At 45.0% G+C, this 18,554-nt stretch overlaps 1 protein-coding gene across 1 annotated transcript; it reads right to left on the bottom strand.

Moving 5' to 3' along the window:
- Nucleotides 1–5,054: 5,054 nt before the first annotated feature.
- On the bottom strand, nucleotides 5,055–12,379 carry LOC124019358 (short transient receptor potential channel 7-like). Its single transcript, XM_046334674.1, has 2 exons — nucleotides 12,148–12,379; nucleotides 5,055–5,323 (listed from the first exon to the last, which is right to left on the bottom strand). The coding sequence occupies exons 1-2, from the start codon at nucleotides 12,377–12,379 to the stop codon at nucleotides 5,055–5,057; spliced, it is 501 nt and encodes a 166-aa protein (XP_046190630.1).
- Nucleotides 12,380–18,554: the final 6,175 nt, after the last annotated feature.

Here is an 18,554-nt window from a genome sequence, read left to right as displayed (position 1 = left end):
CAAACTCAAACTCCCTGCCATCTCTCAACCTCTATATCACTCTCAAACTCTCCCTGCCATCTCTCAACCTCTATATCACTCTCAAACTCTCCCTGCCATCTCTCAACCTCTATATCACTCTCAAACTCTCCCTGCCATCTCTCAACCTCTATATCACTCTCAAACTCTCCCTGCCATCTCTCAACCTCTATATCACTCTCAAACTCTCCCTGCCATCTCTCAACCTCTATATCACTCTCAAACTCTCCCCCATCTCTCAACCTCTATATCACTCTCAAACTCTCCCTGCCATCTCTCAACCTCTATATCACTCTCAAACTCTCCCTGCCATCTCTCAACCTCTATATCACTCTCAAACTCTCCCTGCCATCTCTCAACCTCTATATCACTCTCAAACTCTCCCTGCCATCTCTCAACCTCTATATCACTCTCAAACTTCCCTGCCATCTCTCAACCTCTATATCACTCTCAAACTCTCCCTGCCATCTCTCAACCTCTATATCACTCTCAAACTCTCCTGCCATCTCTCAACCTCTATATCACTCTCAAACTCTCCCTGCCATCTCTCAACCTCTATATCACTCTCAAACTCTCCCTGCCATCTCTCAACCTCTATATCACTCTCAAACTCTCCCTGCCATCTCTCAACCTCTATATCACTCTCAAACTCTCCCTGCCATCTCTCAACCTCTATATCACTCTCAAACTCTCCCTGCCATCTCTCAACCTCTATATCACTCTCAAACTCTCCCTGCCATCTCTCAACCTCTATATCACTCTCAAACTCTCCCTGCCATCTCTCAACCTCTATATCACTCTCAAACTCTCCCTGCCATCTCTCAACCTATCACTCTCAAACTCTCCCTGCCATCTCTCAACCTCTATATCACTCTCTTCCTGCCATCTCTCAACCTCTATATCACTCTCAAACTCTCCCTGCCATCTCTCAACCTCTATATCACTCTCAAACTCTCCCTCACTCCATCTCTCAACCTCTATATCACTCTCAAACTCTCCCTGCCATCTCTCAACCTCTATATCACTCTCAAACTCTCCCTGCCATCTCTCAACCTCTATATCACTCTCAAACTCTCCCTGCCATCTCTCAACCTCTATATCACTCTCAAACTCTCCCTGCCATCTCTCAACCTCTATATCACTCTCCTTCACTCTGATCCATCTATCTCAACCTCTATATCACTCTCAAACTCTCCATGCCATCTCTCAACCTCTATATCACTCTCATACTCTCCCTGCCATCTCTCAACCTCTATATCACTCTCAAACTCTCCCTGCCACTCAACCTCTATATCACTCTCAAACTCCCTGCCATCTCTCAACCTCTATATCACTCTCCTTCACTCTGATCCCTCTATCTCTCAACCTCTATATCACTCTCAAACTCTCCCTGCCATCTCTCAACCTCTATATCACTCTCAAACTCTCCCTGCCATCTCTCAACCTCTATATCACTCTCAAACTCTCCCTGCCATCTCAACCTCTATATCACTCTCAAACTCTCCCTATATCCATCTCTCAACCTCTATATCACTCTCAAACTCTCCCTGCCATCTCTCAACCTCTATATCACTCTCAAACTCACATGCCATCTCTGCCATCTCTCAACCTCTATATCACTCTCAAACTCTCTCCCTGCCATATCTCAACCTCTATATCACTCTCAAACTCTCCCTGCCATCTCTCAACCTCTATATCACTCTCAAACTCTCCCTGCCATCTCTCAACCTCTATATCACTCTCCTTCAAACTCTCCCTGCCATCTCTCAACCTCTATATCACTCTCAAACTCTCCCTGCCATCTCTCAACCTCTATATCACTCTCAAACTCTCCCTGCCATCTCTCAACCTCTATATCACTCTCAAACTCTCCCTGCCATCTCTCAACCTCTATATCATATCTCAAACTCTCCCTGCCATCTCTCAACCTCTATATCACTCTCAAACTCTCCCTGCCATCTCTCAACCTCTATATCACTCTCAAACTCACCCTGCCATCTCTCAACCTCTATATCTCTCAACCTCTATATCAACTCTCATCACTCTCCCTGCCATCTCTCAACCTCTATATCACTCTCAAACTCTCCCTGCCATCTCTCAACCTATATCAACTCTATATCACTCTCAAACTCTCCCTGCCATCTCTCAACCTCTATATCACTCTCAAACTCTATGCCATCTCTCTCTATATCACTCTCAACCTCTCCCTGCCATCTCTCAACCTCTATATCACTCTCCTTCACTCTGATCCCTCTATCTCAACCTCTATATCACTCTCAAACTCTCCCTGCCATCTCTCAACCTCTATATCACTCTCAAACTCTCCCTGCCATCTCTCAACCTCTATATCACTCTCAAACTCTCCCTGCCATCTCTCAACCTCTATATCACCATCAAACTCTCCCTGCCATCTCTCAACCTCTATATCACTCTCCTTCACTTTGATCCCTCTATCTCAACCTCTATATCACTCTCAAACTCTCCCTGCCATCTTTCAACTTCTATATCACTCTCAAACTCTCCCTGCCATCTCTCAACCTCTATATCACTCTCAAACTCTCCCTGCCATCTCTCAACATCTCAGTCCCTCTGTCCTTTTTTCCTTCTATCACTCATTTTATGTCTATATATCCTTAGCTTGACGTATTTATTTTATTTTTTAGATTTGTCTTTATTGTTGTGAATTGTTAGATATTACTGCACTGTTGTAGCTAGGAACACAAGCATTTCACTACACCCGAATAAGAACGGCTAAATATGTGTATGTGACCAATTAAATGTGATCTGATTTCATTTGATTTCTGGCCTACACTAAACTGGATTCCATACCACCAGCCCTATTTACGGCTCCCTCTAAACCCCTCTCTCTGTATCATTCTCATCTCTTTATCTCTCCACTCTGCCTCTCTCACTCCATCCCAAAACATGATAATATCTCTCTGTTTCTTGGTTTTGTCCTCTCCCTCATTCATATTTTTCTCCGTGTCTGTGCACAGATGCATATCTTAATTTGATCATCCTGTTGTTTCATGACATGCAAACTTGTAGTGCATTCAAGGTTTAAAAAAGCTTCTAAAGTTTGTAATTTTCACTTAAAAATGAATTGGTCCCACAGATGTCAATGAATTCTAATCAACAAATTATTCACATTTCTTATTGCTGCAGGATTATTTTCCTGCTTCGAGAAACTCAGCCAAATTAGAAAACAGCATCTGTAGGTCTCTCTCTTTCTTCCTCTCCCTCTTTCATTTCCTCTCTCTCACCTCTCCTCCAGTGTCGGTGGCTCTGGCCAGTTTCCCTCACTGAGCCAGCCAAAAATCCGCCTCTGCTGCTCTCCTTCTCCCTCTAGTTTTTCTATCCCATCTCTCCACTCCATACTCATTTCTACTTTCCTCCTCTCGCCTTCATCGGTCTGTGAAGCATTTGTCATGCATGGCTGACTAGAACATAGAGACAATCTCATCACCTCAGCAGTCTGAACCCTCAAGCCATCCTCCAGAGACCCTCGTTCACCCTCTCCCTGGCACCCACTCAACGTGCCTCCACCTGGGGTATCATTATCACTGACACCTGCCTCCATCACCACCAGAGCCATCAACCCAGCCCTCGCTACCATCCTCCATCAAAACCTGCCCTGTCAACTATACTTAATCACACAGAGCAATAACAGACACGCGCACACACACACGCGCACACACACGCGCACACACACACACACACACACACACACACACACACACACACACACACACACACACACACACACACACACACACACACACACACACACACACACACACACACACACACACACACACACACACACACACACACACACACACACACACACACACACACACACACACACACACACGGAGAAAGGAGTGATGGAATCTATGTTGACACCTTCAAATATAGACAAACTCAACTGTTATTGTTTTTTTCTGATGCAAGCCGAGTCAGAACTGGAGTCATACTGACCCCTTGTGGCAGGAATAACAACTTTTCAATAGAAGAGACTCATAACAGCTCATATTAGCAATTCAAGAGGGAAAAATATTTGTGGAGAAATATCCTCAAAACTGACATCAGAAACAAATCCCAACTATGTTTCAAGGCAAAGCCTTTCTTATTACAGACTGATCTAACTCGTGTTTGGGTAGAAACACATCAACAACACTTAGACAATACTACTTGGGCCTTAGAGTCCAAAATATAGCCCTGACACTGCGTATCCTGTGTGAGGGAGTAGAAGTGATGAGTTGGCCTTAGAAAATGTATACCAGTACCACCTCAGCAGACTGGCAGTTCTATGTGATCAGCCAAGCAGAACCCATCCTACACACCACGGTTCTCTAACTCACAACTTAAAAACACACTGACTGACTGACAGATGGACAGAGACTGACTGACTGACTGACTGACTGACCGACAGACTGACTGACTGACAGGCAGGCTGGACTCAAAACCCATTAGCAAAGTGACTAAAAGATGATTGCGTGGGAACTTTCAGTCTGTGTCATATGACACAGGAGATCAGAAAGGAGAGGAGGAGAGGAGATAGGAGAGGAGGAGAGGAGAGGAGAGGGAAGAGGATTGACAGTGTCTGAATGTGTGTGCCTTCTCTCTCCAAGATAAATCGTGACAAAAGTTTCCTAAATGAGCCTGCCTCAGAGTAAAGATGATTGATATCACAAAGCAACGTTGCTAAAAACAACAGACGGACTTTGAATGAGTCCCAATTTTGCTTGTCATCATTGATGTGAAAGGACTGGCAAGATTCCAGAAAACATCATGGCAGATGTCTACTAATAAACTGGCCAGAGATGTAGCCAGACACTGCTTACACCTGTCATTTCAGAAGAGAGCTTTAATAGAAAGAAAGTAAGGCTGAGTTTCTATCTCTCTACACACTAATACGATGCAAAGTGTATGTGAACAGTATGTGAGTGTGAAGTGGAGAAGCTAGGGTTGTACTTGGCTCCCGGGTAGTAGGAGTAGAGGTTGAAGATGCGCGTGTGGGTGTGTGGTCCCACTCACGTGGTGAAGGCAGGGTTGTACTTGGCTCCCAGGTAGTGGGAGTAGAGGTTGAACATGCCGATCATGAAGGCCACAAACACCATGATGAAGATCACCATGAACTTGAAGATGTCCTTCACCGTCCGGCCCAGGGAGATCTGGAGCGGGCCGAAGCTCTCGTTGGCTGGCAGGATGTAGGCGATGCGGGAGAAACTCAGCACCACAGCGATGGCATACAGACCCTCCGAGATGATCTGGGGGTCCGACGGACGCCACTTATTCCTGGCTGAAAGAGGGAGGGGAGAGGAAGGGAGAGAGGAGCCTGATCACTAGAAACAGACTTTGATTTCGGACGTAAGAACTTGTGATCCTCGGAGCCGAAGAGTGCTGCTTATTCATAATGCATCGATTCTAACCAAAACTATGAGATGTTGTTGGGAGAGTGAGAGTAGAAAGTGAATATAATTTCAAGGTAGGTGAAAGGAGAAGGGGTAATGGAGAGAGAAACGTGGAGGGAGAGAGATATACATTAGAGAGAGAGAAAGGGGAGGGAGAGAGATATATACATTAGAGAGAGAGAAATGGGAGGGAGAGAGATATACATTAGAGAGAGAGAAAGGGGAGGGAGAGAGATATATACATTAGAGAGAGAAAGGGGAGGAAGAGAGATATACATTAGAGAGAGAAAGGGGAGGAAGAGAGATATACATTAGAGAGAGAGAAAGGGGAGGGAGAGAGATATACATTAGAGAGAGAGATATACATTAGAGAGAGAAAGGGGAGGGAGAGGGAGATATACATTAGAGAGAGAGAAAGGGGAGGGAGAGGGAGATATACATTAGAGAGAGGGAAAGGGGAGGGAGAGAGATATATACATTAGAGAGAGAGAAAGGGGAGGGAGAGAGATATACATTAGAGAGAGAGAAAGGGGAGGGAGAGAGATATATACATTAGAGAGAGAAAGGGGAGGAAGAGAGATATACATTAGAGAGAGAGAAAGGGGAGGGAGAGAGATATACATTAGAGAGAGAGAAAGGGGAGGGAGAGGGAGATATAAATTAGAGAGAGAAAGGGGAGGGAGAGATATACATTAGAGAGAGAGAAAGGGGAGGGAGAGAGATATACATTAGAGAGAGAGAAAGGGGAGGGAGAGAGATATACATTAGAGAGAGAGAAAGGGGAGGGAGAGAGATATACATTAGAGAGAGAGAAAGGGGAGGGAGAGAGATATACATTAGAGAGGGAGAAAGGGGAGGGAGAGAGATATACATTAGAGAGAGAGAAAGGGGAGGAAGAGAGATATACATTAGAGAGAGAGAAAGGGGAGGGAGAGAGATATACATTAGAGAGAGAAAGGGGAGGGAGAGGGAGATATACATTAGAGAGAGAGAAAGGGGAGGGAGAGAGATATACATTAGAGAGAGAGAAAGGGGAGGAAGAGAGATATACATTAGAGAGAGAGAAAGGGGAGGGAGAGAGATATACATTAGAGAGAGAAAGGGGAGGGAGAGAGAGAGATACATTAGAGAGAGAGAAAGGGGATGGAGAGAGAGATACATTAGAGAGAGAAATGGGAGGGAGAGAGATATATACATTAGAGAGAGAGAAAGGGGAGGGAGAGAGATATATACATTAGAGAGAGAAAGGGGAGGAAGAGAGATATAAATTAGAGAGAGAGAGAAAGGGGAGGGAGAGAGATATACATTAGAGAGAGAAAGGGGAGGGAGAGGGAGATATACATTAGAGAGAGAGAAAGGGGAGGGAGAGAGATATACATTAGAGAGAAAGGGGAGGGAGAGAGATATAAACATTAGAGAGAGAAAGGGGCGGGAGAGAGATATATACATTAGAGAGAGAAAGGGGAGGAAGAGAGATATACATTAGAGAGAGAGAAAGGGGAGGGAGAGATATATACATTAGAGAGAGAAAGGGGAGGGAGAGGGAGATATACATTAGAGAGAGAGAAAGGGGATGGAGAGAGAGATACATTAGAGAGAAAGGGGAGGGAGAGAGAGATATACATTAGAGAGAGAAAGGGGAGGGAGAGAGAGATATACATTAGAGAGAGAGAAAGGGGATGGAGAGAGATCTACATTAGAGAGAGAGAAAGGGGAGGGAGAGAGATATATACATTAGAGAGAGAAAGGGGAGGAAGAGAGATATACATTAGAGAGAGAGAAAGGGGAGGAAGAGAGATATACATTAGAGGGAGAGAAAGGGGATGGAGAGAGAGATACATTAGAGAGAAAGGGGAGGGAGAGAGATATACATTAGAGAGAGAAAGGGGAGGGAGAGAGAGATATACATTAGAGAGAGAAAGGGGAGGGAGAGAGAGATATACATTAGAAAGAAAGGGGAGGGAGAGAGAGATATACATTAGAGAGAGAAAGGGGAGGGAGAGAGAGATATACATTAGAGAGAGAAAGGGGAGGGAGAGAGAGATACATTAGAGAGAGAAAGGGGAGGGAGAGAGAGATACATTAGAGAGAAATGGGAGGGAGAGAGATATACATTAGAGAGAGAAAGGGGAGGGAGAGAGAGATATACATTAGAGAGAGAGAAAGGGGAGGGAGAGAGATATACATTAGAGAGAGAGAAAGGGGAGGGTGAGAGAGATATACATTAGAGAGAGAGAAAGGGGAGGGAGAGAGAGATATACATTAGAGAGAGAGAAAGAGGATGGAGAGAGATCTACATTAGAGAGAGAGAAAGGGGAAGGAGAGAGATATATACATTAGAGAGAGAAAGGGGAGGAAGAGAGATATACATTAGAGAGAGAGATATACATTAGAGAGAGAGAAATGGGAGGGAGAGAGATATACATTAGAGAGAGAGAAAGGGGAGGAAGAGAGATATACATTAGAGAGAGAGAAAGGGGAGGAAGAGAGATATACATTAGAGGGAGAGAAAGGGGAGGGAGAGAGAGATATACATTAGAGAGAGAGAAAGGGGAGGGAGAGAGAGATATACATTAGAGAGAGAGAAAGGGGAGGGAGAGAGAGATACATTAGAGAGAGAGAAAGGGGAGGGTGAGAGAGATATACATTAGAGAGAGAGAAAGGGGAGGGAGAGAGAGATATACATTAGAGAGAGAAAGGGGAGGAAGAGAGATATACATTAGAGAGAGAGAAAGGGGAGGAAGAGAGAGATATACATTAGAGAGAGAAAGGGGAGGGAGAGAGAGATACATTAGAGAGAGAAAGGGGAGGGAGAGAGAGATACATTAGAGAGAAATGGGAGGGAGAGAGATATACATTAGAGAGGGAAAGGGGAGGGAGAGAGAGATATACATTAGAGAGAGAAAGGGGAGGGAGAGAGAGATACATTAGAGAGAGAAAGGGGAGGGAGAGAGAGCTACATTAGAGAGAAAGGGGAGGGAGAGAGATATACATTAGAGAGAAAGGGGAGGGTGAGAGAGATATACATTAGAGAGAGAAAGGGGAGGGAGAGAGAGAGATACATTAGAGAGAGAGAAAGGGGAGGGAGAGAGAGATACATTAGAGAGAGAAATGGGAGGGAGAGAGATATATACATTAGAGAGAGAGAAAGGGGAGGGAGAGAGATATATACATTAGAGAGAGAAAGGGGAGGAAGAGAGATATAAATTAGAGAGAGAGAGAAAGGGGAGGGAGAGAGATATACATTAGAGAGAGAAAGGGGATGGAGAGGGAGATATACATTAGAGAGAGAGAAAGGGGAGGGAGAGAGATATACATTAGAGAGAAAGGGGAGGGAGAGAGATATAAACATTAGAGAGAGAAAGGGGCGGGAGAGAGATATATACATTAGAGAGAGAAAGGGGAGGAAGAGAGATATACATTAGAGAGAGAGAAAGGGGAGGGAGAGATATATACATTAGAGAGAGAAAGGGGAGGGAGAGGGAGATATACATTAGAGAGAGAGAAAGGGGAGGGAGAGAGATACATTAGAGAGAAAGGGGAGGGAGAGAGATATAAACATTAGAGAGAGAAAGGGGCGGGAGAGAGATATATACATTAGAGAGAGAAAGGGGAGGAAGAGAGATATACATTAGAGAGAGAGAAAGGGGAGGGAGAGATATATACATTAGAGAGAGAAAGGGGAGGGAGAGGGAGATATACATTAGAGAGAGAGAAAGGGGATGGAGAGAGAGATACATTAGAGAGAAAGGGGAGGGAGAGAGAGATATACATTAGAGAGAGAAAGGGGAGGGAGAGAGAGATATACATTAGAGAGAGAGAAAGGGGATGGAGAGAGATCTACATTAGAGAGAGAGAAAGGGGAGGGAGAGAGATATATACATTAGAGAGAGAAAGGGGAGGAAGAGAGATATACATTAGAGAGAGAGAAAGGGGAGGAAGAGAGATATACATTAGAGGGAGAGAAAGGGGATGGAGAGAGAATAAAATTAGAGAGAAAGGGGAGGGAGAGAGATACACATTAGAGATAGAAAGGGGAGGGAGAGAGAGATATACATTAGAGAGAGAAAGGGGAGGGAGAGAGAGATATACATCAGAAAGAAAGGGGAGGGAGAGAGATATACATTAGAGAGAGAAAGGGGAGGGAGAGAGAGATATACATTAGAGAGAGAAAGGGGAGGGAGAGAGAGATACATTAGAGAGAGAAAGGGGAGGGAGAGAGAGATACATTAGAGAGAGAAAGGGGAGGGAGAGAGAGATACATTAGAGAGAAATGGGAGGGAGAGAGATATACATTAGAGAGAGAAAGGGGAGGGAGAGAGAGATATACATTAGAGAGAGAGAAAGGGGAGGGAGAGAGATATACATTAGAGAGAGAGAAAGGGGAGGAGAGAGAGATATACATTAGAGAGAGAGAAAGGGGAGGGAGAGAGAGATATACATTAGAGAGAGAGAAAGGGGAGGGAGAGAGAGATATACATTAGAGAGAGAGAAAGGGGAGGGTGAGAGAGATATACATTAGAGAGAGAGAAAGGGGAGGGAGAGAGAGATATACATTAGAGAGAGAGAAAGAGGATGGAGAGAGATCTACATTAGAGAGAGAGAAAGGGGAGGGAGAGAGATATATACATTAGAGAGAGAAAGGGGAGGAAGAGAGATATACATTAGAGAGAGAGATATACATTAGAGAGAGAGAAATGGGAGGGAGAGAGATATACATTAGAGAGAGAGAAAGGGGAGGAAGAGAGATATACATTAGAGAGAGAGAAAGGGGAGGAAGAGAGATATACATTAGAGGGAGAGAAAGGGGAGGGAGAGAGAGATATACATTAGAGAGAGAGAAAGGGGAGGGAGAGAGAGATATACATTAGAGAGAGAGAAAGGGGAGGGAGAGAGAGATACATTAGAGAGAGAGAAAGGGGAGGGTGAGAGAGATATACATTAGAGAGAGAGAAAGGGGAGGGAGAGAGAGATATACATTAGAGAGAAAGGGGAGGAAGAGAGATATACATTAGAGAGAGAGAAAGGGGAGGAAGAGAGAGATATACATTAGAGAGAGAAAGGGGAGGGAGAGAGAGATACATTAGAGAGAGAAAGGGGAGGGAGAGAGAGATACATTAGAGAGAAATGGGAGGGAGAGAGATATACATTAGAGAGAGAAAGGGGAGGGAGAGAGAGATATACATTAGAGAGAGAAAGGGGAGGGAGAGAGAGATACATTAGAGAGAGAAAGGGGAGGGAGAGAGAGCTACATTAGAGAGAAAGGGGAGGGAGAGAGATATACATTAGAGAGAAAGGGGAGGGTGAGAGAGATATACATTAGAGAGAGAAAGGGGAGGGAGAGAGAGATATACATTAGAGAGAGAGAAAGGGGAGGGAGAGAGATATACATTAGAGAGAGAGAAAGGGGAGGGAGAGAGAGATATACATTAGAGAGAGAGAAAGGGGAGGGAGAGAGAGATATACATTAGAGAGAGAGAAAGGGGAGGGAGAGAGAGATATACATTAGAGAGAGAGAAAGGGGAGGGTGAGAGAGATATACATTAGAGAGAGAGAAAGGGGAGGGAGAGAGAGATATACATTAGAGAGAGAGAAAGGGGATGGAGAGAGATCTACATTAGAGAGAGAGAAAGGGGAGGGAGAGAGATATATACATTAGAGAGAGAAAGGGGAGGAAGAGAGATATACATTAGAGAGAGAGATATACATTAGAGAGAGAGAAATGGGAGGGAGAGAGATACATTAGAGAGAGAGAAAGGGGAGGAAGAGAGATATACATTAGAGAGAGAGAAAGGGGAGGAAGAGAGATATACATTAGAGGGAGAGAAAGGGGAGGGAGAGAGAGATATACATTAGAGAGAGAGAAAGGGGAGGGAGAGAGAGATATACATTAGAGAGAGAGAAAGGGGAGGGTGAGAGAGATATACATTAGAGAGAGAGAAAGGGGAGGGAGAGAGAGATATACATTAGAGAGAGAGAAAGGGGAGGGAGAGAGAGATATACATTAGAGAGAGAGAAAGGGGAGGGAGAGAGAGATATACATTAGAGAGAGAGAAAGGGGAGGGAGAGAGAGATACATTAGAGAGAGAGAAAGGGGAGGGTGAGAGAGATATACATTAGAGAGAGAGAAAGGGGAGGGAGAGAGAGATATACATTAGAGAGAGAGAAAGGGGAGGGAGAGAGATATATACATTAGAGAGAGAGAAAGGGGAGGAAGAGAGATATACATTAGAGAGAGAGAAAGGGGATGGAGAGAGAGATATACATTAGAGAGAGAGTGAGGTCTTAAGGTAATACTGGACAACTTACAGCGCTGGATTGGTTCAAAACAAAGAATTTGTTTACTCATAAGCACTTTGTTTTCATCCTTTGAAAAATACTTTCTCATTACAAAACCACCAGGAGAGATAAACACATACGCACACAGACAACTACCAGAGATCAGGGTGTGTGACTGAGTGCGTCATTGTCTGTTGGCTGTTTCAAAGTGTTTGTGTGTAAACAGTGGGGAGGCTGGCATATGCGTGTGTATGCAGACTGCGTAGCAGCTTACTTTAAACAGTTGTTGTCATAACAACTCCACACCACAAGATGACGGCAGTGATTAGGAGGCTTGAGCAGTGTACTGTGAAGTGTACTTGAGCACAGTGGCTAATGTAGACACTCGTAGAAGGGTAGAACATGAGAATGCCAACTGTATATTTCCACGCACCATAGGTGTAGTAGGCAACCTCAGTAGGTAGGGACGCGTTGCGGATGTCTTCGTTGGTCACAAACTGGTCTACGTACAGCTGGGCCTTGGAGGCCTTGAGGAAGGCCATGAGCCGAGCGGTGAACGATGCTACGAAGATAGACAACATGCCGAAGTCTAACACGTTCCATAAGTGATTCACGTACTCTCTAGGGCCATCCACCCAGATCTCCTTGACCTCTGACCAGATCATACCTGAGAGAGAGAGAGAGAGAGAGAGAGAGAGAGAGAGAGAGAGAGAGAGAGAGAGAGAGAGAGAGAGAGAGAGAGAGAGAGAGAGAGAGAGAGAGAGAGAGATGGTGGTCTGGGCCGAAACCACACAAAAACAACTCTACACACTATGGAACACAAAGCTTTTACTGTCTCATTCTGGTCTGTTGTTTCTTGTCGTTTGAGAATGTCTGTATTTACAATTTCTTTGATGAAGTCTGGGTTCCTGCTCTTTAGGCCAAAGGCAGATGACGCCTTTTCCCTAAAGAGCAGGAACCCGGAATTCATCAACGAGATTGGAAATACAGACATTGTCAACCGATAAGAAACATGGTATAAAGTATAAAGGAGATGGACCCACTGGTTGCCCTCTAGGTTACAGAGAGCTGGTAGTCCCACCCACCAAAATACCAGGTGTGAAACAGGGAAGAGACTCAGGTGTTATGCTATTTTATTATAGAGCAGACCTAACCCACTTTATTAAATTAGTCAAAACAGGAACATTTTACATGCGTCTAGAAATGAATAAGGACATGTTCTCAACAGAGGAAAATGTCCTCATGTCTGCTACATATATCCCCCCAATAGAATCCCCACACGTTAACTTTTTATGGCTGCAGGGGCAGTATTGAATAGCTTGGATGAAAAGGTGTCCATTGTAAACGGCCAGCTCTTCAGTCTCAGTTGCTAATATATGCATAGTATTACTAGCATTGAATAGAAAACAAAGTTTCTAAAACTGTTTGAATTATGTCTGTGAGTATAACAGAACTCATATTGCAGGCAAAAACCTGAGAAATTCCACTTCCTGTTTGGATTTTTTCTGGGGGTGGCAGATTTTCAACTAAGCTCTCATTGAAATTACAGCGAGCTATGGATGAGTTTTCACTTCCTACGCCTTCCACTAGATGTCAACAATCAATAGAACTTTGTCTGATGACTCTAATGTGAAGGGGGGTCGAATGACACAGGAAATAGTCACCACTGCCACGAGTCGACCATGCATTCACTATGCGCGTTCACAGGGGAAGCACCTGCGTTCCACCGCTCATCTGAAGTCATTCTAATTCTCCGGTTGGAACGTTATTCAAGATATATGTAAACAACATTCGAAAGATTGATTCAGTACATCGTTTGACATGTTTCTACTGACTGTTATGGAGCTTTTGGACATTTCGTCACGTTATAGTGGACGCGCTTTGTGACTTTGGAATTGTTTACCAAACGCGCTAACCAAAGTAGCTAATTGGACATAAATAACGGACATTTTCGAGGAAATCAAGCATTTATTGTGGACCTGTGATTCCTAGGACTGCATTCTGATGAAGTTCATCAAAGGTAAGGAAACATTTATCATGTCTTTTCTGGTTTCTGTTGACTCCAACATGGCGGCTAATTTGGCTAATGTTCTGAGCTCCGTCTCAGATTATTGCATGGGTTGCTTTTTCCGTAAATGTTTTTTGAAATCTGATACAGCGGTTGCATTAAGCAGAGGTCTATATATAATTCCATGTGTATAACTTGTATTATTATCTACATTTATGATGAGTATTTCTGTTGAAACGCTGTGGCTATGCAAAATCACTTGATGTCTTTGGAACTAGTGAATCTAATACGCCAATGTGAACTCAGATTTTTTTATATAAATATGAACTTTATCAAACAAAACATGCATGTATTGTGTAACATGAAATCCTATGAGTGTCATCTGATGAAGATAATTCAAGGTTAGTGATTAATTTTATCTCTATTTCTGCTTTTTGTGAATGCTATATTTAGCTGGAAAATGGCTATGCTTATTGTTATTGGTGGAGACCTAACATAATCGTTTGTAGTGCTTTTGCTGAAAAATATATTTAAAATCGGACACTTTGGTGGGATTAACAACAAGATTACCTTTAAAATTATATAAACACATGTATGTTTTAGGAATTGTAATTATGAGATTTCTGTGGTTTGAATTTGGTGCCCTCTATTTTCACTGGTAGTTGTCATATCGATCCCATTAGCGGGATTGCAGCCATAACAAGTTAATGATGACAGCTTCTTCATCCTAGACGGGATCAACCATTTCCAGGCCCAGGGACATGTACTAGTCTCTGGTGACCTAAATGCCAGAACTGGACAAGAACCTGACACCTCAGCACACAGGGGGACAAACACCTACCTGGAGGTGACAGCATTCCCTCCCATATTTGCCCCCCTAGGCACAACTACGACAACATAACCAACAAAAACAGGTCACAACTCCTGCAGCTCTGTCAGACGCTGGGTATGTATATAGTCAATGGTAGGCTTTTATGGGACTTCTACGGTAGGTACACCTATAGCTAATCTCTTGGCAGTAGTACTATAGACTACTTTATCACTGACCTCAACCCAAAGTCTCTCAGAGCGTTCACAGTCAGCCCACTGACATCCCTACCAGATCACAGCAAAATCACACTCTACTTGAACAGAGCTATGCTCAATCTTGAGTCACAAAAATAACTGAATAATATTAAGAAATGCTATAGATGGGAGGAAAGTAGTGTGGAAATCAACCAAAAAACAATTAGGCAACAACAAATTCAAGTGAAGGTGTAAACTTGGCAGTAGAAAACCTAAACAGTATATTTGACCTCTCAGCTTCCCTATCAAATCTAAAAAATGTCAAGGAGACAATCTAAGAAAATGAACAATAATGACAAATGGTTTGATGAAGAATGCAAAAACCTGAGAAAGAAATTGAAAAACCTATCCAAACAAAACAGAGAGACCCAGAAAACCTGAGCCTACACCTTCACTACGGTGAATCACTAAAACAATACAGAAATACACTATGGAAAAAGAAGGGACAGCACGTCAGAAATCAGCTCATGTAATTGAAGAATCCATAGAATCTAACCACTTCTGGTAAAATTGAAAACTTTGAAAACTTTTCTTATTGTTTGTTTTGAGTTGTCTATACAAAACAGAGATGTGGGGATAAACCACTTCTCCAATCTTTTTGTCTCTATTACAACGAACAAACGAACAAACAGCAAAAACATATACATGATCACATACAAAACTTAGAATCAACACATTTCTTTCCACAGGGCCACGGGGTGAGACAGGGATGCATCTTAAGCCCCACCCTCTTCAAAAATATATATATATATCAACGAATTGACGAGGGCACCAAAACAGTCTGCAGCACCCGGCCTCACCCTACTAGAATCTGAAGTCAAATGTCTACTGCTGATGATCTGGTGCTTCTGTCCCCAAACAAGGAGGGCCTACAGCAGCACCTAGATCTTCTGCACAGATTCTGTCAGACCTGGGCCCTGACAGTAAATCTCAGTAAGACAAAAATAATGTTGTTCCAAAAAAGGTCTAGTTGCCAGGACCACAAATACAAATTCCATCTAGACACCGTTGCCCTAGAGCACACAAAAAACTATAAATAACTCGGCCTAAACATCAGCGCAACAGGTAACTTCCACAAAGCTGTGAATTGTTACGGTAAATGAGTGAAGAGGTGTGGAGTCAGGCGCAGAGAGCAAAAGAAAAACAACACGCTTTAATGTCCCGGAAACATAACATGTACAAAAGTGGAAACACAAATGAACAGGAATATAAACGGACAGCGTGAAACCCAAATGCCAACAAAAATACACTCAAACAACAAAACAGACGAACAAGTCCGCACGAAACAGAAGCAGGCTAAACAGACTATATATAACCCTATCCTAACAACCAAACTAGAAACAGGTGCTACCAATTAGACAAAACTAAATGAACACAGAACAACGGATCGGCGATAGCTAGTAGACCGGCGACGACGACCGCCGAGCACCACCCGAACAAGAAGGGGAGTCACCTTCGGTAATATTCGTGACAGTACCCCCCTCCTGACGCGCAGCTCCCGCAGCGCGCCGACGCCGGCCTCGGGGACGACCCGGAGGCCGAGGCGCTGGGCGATCCGGACGGAGGCGATGGAATTCACTCAACATGGATGGGTCTAGAATATCCCTCACCGGAACCCAGCACCTCTCCTCTGGACCGTACCCCTCCCAGTCGACGAGGTACTGCAAGCCTCTCACCCGGCGTCTCGAGTCCAGAATAGCTCGTATCTTGTACGCCGGGGACCCCTCGATGTCCAGAGGGGGCGGAGGAACCTACGGTACCTCATTTTCCTGCATGGGACCAGCTACCACCGGCCTGAGAAGAGACACATGAAATGAGGGGTTAATACGATAATACGAAGGAAGTAATAATCGATAACAAACCTCATTTATTCTCCTCAGGACTTTAAATGGCCCTATACACTGCGGACCCAGCTTCTGGCAGGGCAAGCGGAGAGGCAGGTTTCGGGTCGAGAGCCAGACCCTGTCCCCAGGTGCAAACACGGGGGCCTCACTGCGGTGACGGTCAGCGCTCTTCTTCTGCCTTATACTCGCTTGGCGTAATGACTATTGGACTGCCCTCCAGGTCTCCTTAGAGCGCTGTACCCACTCCTCCACCGCAGGAGCCTCAGTCTGGCTCTGATGCCACGGTGCCAGGACCGGCTGGTACCCCAACACGCACTCAAATGGTGATATGTTGGTAGAAGAGTGGCTTAGTGAATTCTGGGCTATTTCTGCCCAGGGAATATATCTCGCCCACTCGCCTGGCCGGTCCTGGCAATACGACCACAGAAACCTACCCACCTCCTGGTTAACTCTCTCCACCTGACCATTACTCTCCGGGTGATACCCTGAGGTAAGGCTGACCGAGACCCCCAGACGTTCCATAAATGCCCTCCAAACACGGGAGATAAATTGGGGGCCCCGATCAGAAACTATATCCTCGGGCACCCCGTAGTGCCGGAAGACATGGGTGAAAAGAGCTTCCGCAGTCTGTAGGGCCGTATGGAGACCGGGCAATGGGATAAGACGGCAGGACTTAGAGAACCGATCCACAACGACCAGGATAGTAGTGTTACCCTGAGAGGGGGGGAGGTCAGTAAGAAAATCCACCGAAAGATGGGTCCACGGCCGTTGTGGAACGGGAAGAGGTTGTAATTTACCTCTTGGCAGGTGTCTATGAGCCTTACTCTGGGCGCACACCGAACAGGAGGAAACATAGAATCGCACATCCCTCCTCAAAGTGGGCCACCAGTACTTCCTCTCAAGACCTCTCACTGTCCTATAAATACCTGGGTGACCCGACGAGGGTAGACAATGAGCCCATCGAATCAATTGATCACGAACAGCCAGCGGCACGTACCTACGACCCTCCGGACACTGTGGAGGCGTAGGTTCCCCCCTTAGCGCCCGCTCGATGTCCGCGTCCACATCCCATACTACCGATGCCACCAGCTTAGCTGCCGGAATGATGGGAGTAGGATCGATGGACCTGTCCTCAGTGTCATAGAGTCTTGACAGCGTGTCAGCCTTAGTGTTGAGTGAACCTGGTCTATATGAGATAGTGAAACGAAATCTGGTGAAAAACATGGCCCACCTTGCCTGACGAGGATTCAGTCTCCTAGCTGATCGGATATACTCCAGGTTACGATGGTCAGTCCAGATAAGGAAAGGGTGCTTAGCCCCCTCAAGCCAGTGTCTCCACACCTTCAGGGCCTTAACCATAGCCAACAACTCCCTATCCCCCACATCATAATTCCGCTCCACTGGCCCGAGTTTCTTAGAAAAAAAGGCACAGGGGCGGAGCTTCGGTGGCACACCCGAACGCTGTGAGAGCACCGCTCCAACCCCAGCCTCGGATGCATCCACCTCTACTATAAACGCCAAAGAAGGGTCCGGATGTGCCAACACCGGCGCCTTAGTAAACATCGCCGTTCGCCTCTGCTGACCACTGTAAACGCACCGGCCCCCCCTTCAGCAGTGAGGTAATAGGGGCAGCTACCTGACCAAAACCCCGGATAAACCTCCGGTCGTAATTGGCAAATCCCAAGAACCGCTGCACCTCCTTTACCGTGGTCGGAGTCGGCCAATTACGCACGGCCTTAACGCGGTCACCCTCCATTACCAAACCAAAGCTGGAAATGCGATAACCCAGGAAGGAAACTGATTGTTTGGAAAACTCACATTTCTCCGCCTTCACATACAGGTCATGCTCCAGCAGTCGTCTAAGAACCTTGCGCACAAGAGATACATGCGTAGAGCGTGTAGCGGAGTAGATCAAAATATCGT

The sequence above is a fragment of the Oncorhynchus gorbuscha genome, unplaced genomic scaffold (assembly GCF_021184085.1).
Source record: "Oncorhynchus gorbuscha isolate QuinsamMale2020 ecotype Even-year unplaced genomic scaffold, OgorEven_v1.0 Un_scaffold_81:::fragment_2:::debris, whole genome shotgun sequence".
Taxonomy (NCBI): domain Eukaryota; kingdom Metazoa; phylum Chordata; class Actinopteri; order Salmoniformes; family Salmonidae; genus Oncorhynchus; species Oncorhynchus gorbuscha.
This window is presented reverse-complemented; position numbering and strand designations above follow the sequence as displayed.

What these genes read in the sequence shown, in the direction of transcription:
- LOC124019358 (XM_046334674.1), bottom strand. Translation starts at nt 12,379, where the DNA reads ATGATCTGGTCAGAGGTCAAGGAGATCTGGGTGGATGGCCCTAGAGAG. An exon ending in GGTTGCCTACTACACCTATG is followed by an intron (nt 5,324 to 12,147) that starts GTGCGTGGAAAT and finishes TCCCTCTTTCAG; the next exon opens with CCAGGAATAAGTGGCGTCCG.